Here is a 7735-nt window from a genome sequence, read left to right as displayed (position 1 = left end):
ATTTTCAGCAGAAAATTGCTCAAACTTAGTCAGAATCATCTTGGGTAAATGAGAGTTTTACTTTGTAAAATTGGGATTCCTGCCCCATCCCCAGGGACTAGGGCAGGGCCCCAAAGGGAACATTTACCAATATTTTCAGTTCTTATCCATTGATGACATGACAAGTATTGTATTTCACTTAGTTTACATGCTGATTTCCACATCACATCTAAACAATAAAATAAAGCTACCAGTACCTATGATATAACTCAGGTGACCGCTAAGGCCCTTGGGCCTCTTGTTAGTTTTGCTTCTGATAAATCATATCGTAATGATGGTATTTGTCTGAGTCAATTAAGATCGAAGTGTGCATGAAGCGGGACTTCAATAAAAGCATCGAGTTAACAAATAATAATAATAATAATAATCATTATTCAGGTAAAAAGGCAAATAATACATGTATATCACATTTTGCAGATTGGACATAAATATATATATTATCACGGGTGTTATTTATGCCATAAAACTAGTAATCAGTCAGGTGTTAAATCTGGATTGGATTAGATTAATTTAGGCCTTTACCTGGGATGACCCTTTAAGCGACATTGTGGCTTAATTCCAATGAGGTCCCTTTTATAATCATTCCAAGTATCAGAAAAGCTGGTCAACTATCTTTTGATACTTCATGTAACTAATCAAAACTAACACACACTCATTGTAATATGATGAATAATTCTGACTTACAAAATATGGATTAGTCCAGTGTAGCACATAGTATATAGATTTTGGTATGCATTTGATATCACATATTTTTGTGCGATTCTTTTTATTCCAAACTAAATCTGCACTTACCATTGTTTTTTTATTAACTTTTTCACAATAACATGAACTCCTTATTAATTCACACCTTTTCTACTTAATTATTAAAATATGCAATTAACTTAAATGAAATCACCAAGTGGTTTTGCTTTTAATGTGAACACACAACTTACTTACAATATTCATTTAATTTTGCTATGGTCACCAAATGTGAGACAGTGTTACTGATGTCATGCATGTCACTATTTTAGTTTAACAGCTTCAAAACGACTGGATGCTAAGTCTGTCAGGGTGCAGCGCAAGCCACTGCTGTCGACAGCATCCGAAAAAACATCATCATCAGACTCCTCATCTTCATCTGAGGAGGAGGGAGAAAAAGAGGACGATGAGGAGGAGCACAATGATAAGAAGGCTGTCGAGGCAGCAATGCAAAAATATGCTGAAGATGAGGAAAGTAAGGAGGAATCATTTAAAGCGACCTCAAATATAAAGTCTGGTTGATAAACAGCAGAGACACACTTAGACCTCAAATATAAAGTCTGGTTGATAAACAGCAGAGATACACTTAGCATATAACATTACACGGAAATTGTCTAATGCCCTACATGATTTCAAAAACAAAATCTCCCTGTGATTTGTTACAAAAGAAACAAACGGAAAGAGTGTTGCTGATTTCCTTTTTACAATATTTCCATCTGTAGTGTATTTGGCTAGGATGTACATGGAAATGATGGTAGTGGTAAAAATACTACTGTTACACTCTCTCTATCATTTCTATTTTTGTTTCTATCAGAGTACACAATGTGAACAAAAGAAACAAGGTTACAAAAGAAACAAGCGGAAACAGTGTTGCTAATTTTCCTTTCTTTCAAATATTTGGCTGGAATTTTACTATATTTTCAATTTTGCTCAACATAGATAATAATTATATTGATATAGATTGTAATGGAAAAAAGAAAGTTTGCTGTTTTTCCTTGGAAAATTATCTTTTCTGAATCTGTTTTTTATTTGGTACCATAAAATAACTTCGGCACCCGTCCAACACTAGTCAATGTTGAAATGATATTGACTCGTCATGTTGGTTATAATTTTGTAATTAATACTTGTATCATTTTTCAATCGCACCTTATTGTACCATGTGCTGCCTCTACAGACACTATAAAATTACTTCCTTTGTCTGCAGGCTCAAGCTCTAGTTCTGAAGAAGAGGAAGAAGAAACAAAACAAAAAGTAAGCTTTTATGTTCACTTAACTAATTTTTTAATGTTAAAGTAAAAAAAAAAAAAAAACAGAAAAAGTAACGTTTTTTAATTATGAAAAGGGAATGACTGAACTTTGTTTTCCGCATGTACAAAGTACAATGAGCTTGTCCAACTTTGCTCAACATAAATAAACCCTCAAAACTTAATGTCAGCTTTTTCCTAATTCCCTGAAAAATAATGTGCAATTATGATTTAGCACATGAAAAGTGCCACAATAAGATGACACTTTTATGTAGAAGTTCTCTCACTGAATCTCACTGAATGTAGATGCCCTTTTTTAGTACGATACACTTCTTTATATTCCAGCACGTACGTGCCTTAGTGACAGTGGATGAGGGGAGCAAAGAATCCTCATCATCCTCATCTTCGTCTTCGTCTAGTTCTGATGAAGAAGAGAAGTAAGTGTTTTACCCATTAATTCTACTCGAGACACAAGACAATAAATATTTGCAGGAAGATCAGTTGAGTTAACTGGTCAAATTATATTATAGAGAAGTTTAGTCGACACCAATTAAATCTCTTAATTTGAAACCATCAACATCTTCTTAGTGAGTGAGTGGTAATGTGTTGTAGCAAGTCTTCATCTTTATCTGTTCAGAAGAGAGTTAAATATGACTGCATCAGAGGTTATGAAAGCGTGATTAGCAATCATCTATAAATAGGTATGTGACACATGGTAACCCCTGGTATAAATGACAATGCCTTACCTGCACAAGCAGGACTGGACAAATATCCAAATCTCACAAAATATTGACGATTGAGTCCTGGACTGGTTGCTTACTTCATAGATAATCATAGAATATTTTGTAATAGATTACAATAAATGTTCTAGTTTGAAACATTTGATAAAACATTTGATATAAATTTCAGGTCCCCTCCTCTTCCCACAACCTCCCCGTTCCCATCTGGACGTGTCAACACGTACGAGAGCCCAGGACTACACTACGGACAGATCGACTTTGAAAACAAACAGAAAGGTGAGGTAGCTTCTACCACAAGCAGGGGAGACAACCCCAACTATTTAAGTGGGCAGTCTGACCTCTCTAAAGAAGATGACGATCAAGAAGATGAAAGTGATGATGAATTTGATTTCTCGAATTCAGGAAATTATGAAAATATTCATGAATTAAGGACCCATGGGACCTTTGTAACTGCCCCACCACCTAGCCACAAAGGTATCTGATATCTTAAAAGCTGGATTTTGCTTTTTTTTGTTGATATTTGTAGGATATAGCTTTAGCTAATATATTTGTAGACCTCAGGAGGGAGAAATATAAACCACTCGCTGTGTAAACAGACTCATTTTCCTGTGTAATCCACTGTAACACAAGCCATTTTCTCTGTATATACCTTCACTGACAGAACACAATATGACCCAGGAACAAACAACTATGTACTGGAATAGTTTTGACTATTTTGGAAATTTATTTAATGGGATTTAAAATGTGTCAAATTTGCAAACTTTGCAAAATCAATTGGTTAATAAATGTTTACCAAAATCCTGAAAGGAGATTTCTTTTCAAAACATTGTTCAATCAAAGAAAAAATGTTCAGAGCTGAAGAAAACAGTCAAGGTAAATTAATCTTGCATAGAGTCAAGGATGTTATCTTTTTTATAACTGAACATTTATTAATTTCCTAAACTAGACATTATAGGAATGAAAACTAATGGAGGAAGAGAATCAGTGACTGTTATAGGTAGACAATGTTATAGGCAGCCGGTGATAAGATCGTTGTCATTGACAAGATTAGATTTTAAAAATGAAGGAGGATGAATTAGACCTCGGGTAGTTATATAATACTGTTGGTCAAATCTCTGACAGAAGGGTGAATTAAACACTCACAAAGTTTCTTATGACCAAAGGATAGTAAATAAATGTTGTAATAATGTAAGGGATTACAATGTTCGTTGTGAGCTAGGTCATAGATAGGGAGGGACCGCACACTGGTGACTAGGAAAGGAATAAAATACTCCAGAATAGGGTAAAATAACCCGGAAAGGGGTAAAATACAAAGCTAGTAGTTAAATAACCCTATCCAGGTTATTTTACCCTCCTGATGAGTTAAAGTACTCCTATCAAAGTTATTTTACCCCCATGACAAGTTAAAGTACTCCTATTCAAGTTATTTTATCCCCCTCACGAGGTAAAGTACTCCTATCTGGGTTATTTTACCCCCCTGACGAGTTATTACCCATAGATTATTTCCCCCCCCCCCCTGACGAGTTAAAGTACTCCTAGATTATTATTTTACCCCCCGAGGAGTTAAAGTACTCCTATCCGAGTTATTTTACCCCCATGACGAGTTAAAGAACTCGTAGATTATTATTTTACCCCCCTGACAAGTTAAGTTAAAGTAGTCCTTAATTTTTGTTTTACCCACCTGACGAGTTAAAGTACTCCTAGATTATTATTTTACCCCCTGAGGAGTTAAAGTACTCCTATCCGAGTTATTTTACCCCCATGACGAGTTAAAGAACTCCTAGATTATTATTTTACCCCCCTGACGAAAGAAAGTACTTCTGGATTATTGTCAGTGGCTGAGTGGTTAAGGGGTCTGACTGTCTAGCCACCCACCAATGTGTCGCGGGTTCAAGGTCTACCTGGGATAGTCACCATGTACTGGCCACAGGTCGGTGGTTTTTCTCCGGGTACTCCGGCTCCACCACCAAAACCTGGCACGTCCTTAAATGACCATAACTGTAAATATCATAGGACATAAAACACAAACAAACCAAACCAACCACAGTCAGGGTATCATTAGGTCACATTAAACTTACTGTAACCTTAAGTTATAGTAATCTCTATGAAATGGTAATTCTCCACTATTCTCACTGAATGAATGCTACTTATTTTCTTTCTATACATAGCTATGATATAGACTGAATACCCTACATACTTATATATATATATATATATATATATATCAGCCTGTGTTTATGAGCGTATTTACTCTCTCCTAAGGTCTGTTACTTAGCTAGTCAATATAACTTGCATGGGTACAAATTTATTTCCAACTCTTGGCTATAAATCTTTCATACCTCTACAGTGCATTTAAAATGGTGACTGGTGATGTTTAAACTAACAATGTACAGTGTATTTCTCTCTACTGATAAGTACGGTGAAACCTGTCTAATCCATTCAATGCAGACATATAAACACCCAAAATGAAACGATTTTAAATTAACACAGTTTGAGTTGCTATATATACAAGAGAATGAAGCTGAAGATATGGATTATACAGGTTTCTGAATCGTCAAGGACTGGTTATGACTGTTTTCCACTTAATGTATACTTTATATAATCCACTATATAATTGTAGATAGTTACTTTTGTGTCGTGCTTATCAGTTTATGTCCATGACATGATTCCTCACCAGTTCTATGGTGCTTGTGTCTCTTCTTTAACAAAATTCTGCCTATCCTTTAAAAACTGCTAATGTGCGAAACAAAAACAACGTAAACTTTACATACTTATAACAGCTTTGAATTAAAAAATAGTTCGGAAGCAGATTAAAAACTGTTTCAAAAAAGATATTTTCTAAAATTTTAATCACTAACTACATTTGTATATGTATAACAAAATATTAGTGGAGCATTCTCAGTAGTTATTAATTTTGTTATGAGATTCAATCTGATACAGATCATCTGCTACCGGGCTGGTATAGTTTTGTACTTCGTAGTACAGAGTTAACAGAGAACAGTAGCAGAGGATTATAATGTTTTTAACTGAGAATGAAATGGAGGGCAGAATCTATGTCAGTTTTGTTCTGGCATAGCGTATACATGTATAAATATTCATGGAAGCACACCTTTTTCATTCTATCTTTAAGTCGTGAATCTCACCTTTTTGACATTATGTCTGCTTTTTTCTCTCGTTTTTTTTAATTCTAATGTCACAATAGGTGTTATAACATGAAAGTCATGTGATAAACTATTTCATCATCAATATTATGTAAAATTAGTCCTAACACCGAACATATCTTAATAGTGATATCGATACAGTTAACACAGATATTGTACAATTATCGAAAAAAAACAGTTACAAGTTGTAAAATTGTAAACAAACATTGTATATTAAAAAATACAAGATTTTTTTTAGAAGAAATAGGGTTATGCATTCATTATTCAATTGATACAAAATCTGTTGACATTGTAGAAGTCTGGAATTTGTGACATGTTAAATCTTGAATTCTTAATCAAGCGTTATTTAATAAATTAAACAGATACTGGTCCTAAGGATGCAGAGCGAGGTATGACACTAGTGTTATGGTTTTGTTTGAATATCAAGTTGTGCATTGCTTTCTCTAATATCTTAGACTGGCTCGCCAACGGTCAAAACAATCTTGCTTTCGATTCTGATTTCTATATAGATATAGTACTTGTAATAGAGTTATTTTCTACTGCTTTTCTGTAAAGAAAATGCAGATAGGTTTTCTATTGAGGGAATTTAGTTAAAAAGCCGAAATAAATGAAATATGAACTAATAATTTTATCAGATATTCCGTCTTTGCGTATTGCAGAGTTATCTTCTCTTGTGAGCAGGTATTGATTATTACGTCATTGGTTTGTGTGAGAAAATTACGTCGTTTTCTCAAAGATTGATGACATTACTCTCACAAACTAATGACGTAACAATCAATACCTGCTCCCAAGAGCAGATAATTCTGCAATACGCAAAGACGGATTACAGTACTTTGCATGAGAATACATTAAAACTATCAAAATAAACTCCCTCTGCAGGATTGCATTGTTTGCCACCTTGCTTGTAGCTAACAACCCTTCTTCCCTTTGTCTTGGATTTATTCCCAGATCCATTTACAAAGACAAATGGTGATACATAGTACAACATGGTTTTACTGTGCATTGTTTATAATTCATCCATTATAAAGGATCATAGGAGTAGTGAATATCAATCAATTACAGTATCCGGAGATGAGGTAGTAATAGTTATAAGAAAATGACATAAAAGGATACATTTCTGAATGTTTATATACTGGTATAGCATACATTATATTAATGTAGATTATATTACTGAAGCATTGACACCCTCCCCCAATGTTAACGTGTTAGCAGTTGTTTGTTGAGGTTTGGTTGTAATCCACACTTTCATTGGTGTGAGAGGAGTGTGTATCCCTAGTGTGTTATTAGATTACCTTTGGGTAGATTGTGTTCCCTAAATACTGACCCCCTCTCCCCCTATGTGTAAGCAGTTGTTTGTTGAGGTTTGGTTGTAAAAGCTGACACCCTCTCCCCCTATGTGTAAGCAGTTGTTTGCTGAGGTTTGGTTGTAAATACTGACCCCCTCTCCCCCCTATATGTAAGCAGTTGTTTGCTGAGGTTTGGTTGTAAATACTGACACCCTCTCCCCCTATGTGTAAGCAGTTGTTTGTTGAGGTTTGGTTGTAAATACTGACCCCCTCTCCCCCCTATATGTAAGCGGTTGTTTGCTGAGGTTTGGTTGTAAATACTGACCCCCTCTCCCCCTATATGTAAGCAGTTGTTTGCTGAGGTATGGTTGTAAATACTGACACCCTCTCCCCTATGTGTAAGCAGTTGTTTGCTGAGGTTTGGTTGTAAGTACTGACACCCTCTCCCCCTATGTGTAAGCAGTTGTTTGCTGAGGTTTGGTTGTAAATACTGACACCCTCTCCCCCTATGTGTAAGCAGTTGTTTG

General features: G+C 35.1%; 1 protein-coding gene across 6 annotated transcripts in view; it reads left to right on the top strand.

The window, feature by feature from the left end:
• The window catches only part of LOC110460821 (lisH domain-containing protein C1711.05-like), a 34917-nt gene that overhangs the window by 9589 nt on the left and 17593 nt on the right, over positions 1 to 7735 (top strand). For 3 of the 6 annotated variants that reach the window (XM_021513979.1, XM_021513983.1, XM_021513981.1), the window contains 5 exons: positions 1050 to 1252; positions 1982 to 2028; positions 2367 to 2458; positions 2931 to 3235; positions 6285 to 6311. In XM_021513979.1, coding sequence (XP_021369654.1) covers positions 1050 to 1252; positions 1982 to 2028; positions 2367 to 2458; positions 2931 to 3235; positions 6285 to 6311 — 674 coding nt within the window. The remainder of the gene's footprint in view (positions 1 to 1049; positions 1253 to 1981; positions 2029 to 2366; positions 2459 to 2930; positions 3236 to 6284; positions 6312 to 7735) is intronic. The other 3 variants (XM_021513984.1, XM_021513982.1, XM_021513985.1) reach the window with 3 other exon arrangements.

The sequence above is a fragment of the Mizuhopecten yessoensis genome, unplaced genomic scaffold (genome assembly GCF_002113885.1).
Source record: "Mizuhopecten yessoensis strain PY_sf001 unplaced genomic scaffold, ASM211388v2 scaffold10483, whole genome shotgun sequence".
Taxonomy (NCBI): Eukaryota; Metazoa; Mollusca; class Bivalvia; order Pectinida; family Pectinidae; genus Mizuhopecten; species Mizuhopecten yessoensis.
Note: the sequence above shows the minus strand (reverse complement) of the source record. Positions and strands in the feature narration are given on the sequence as shown.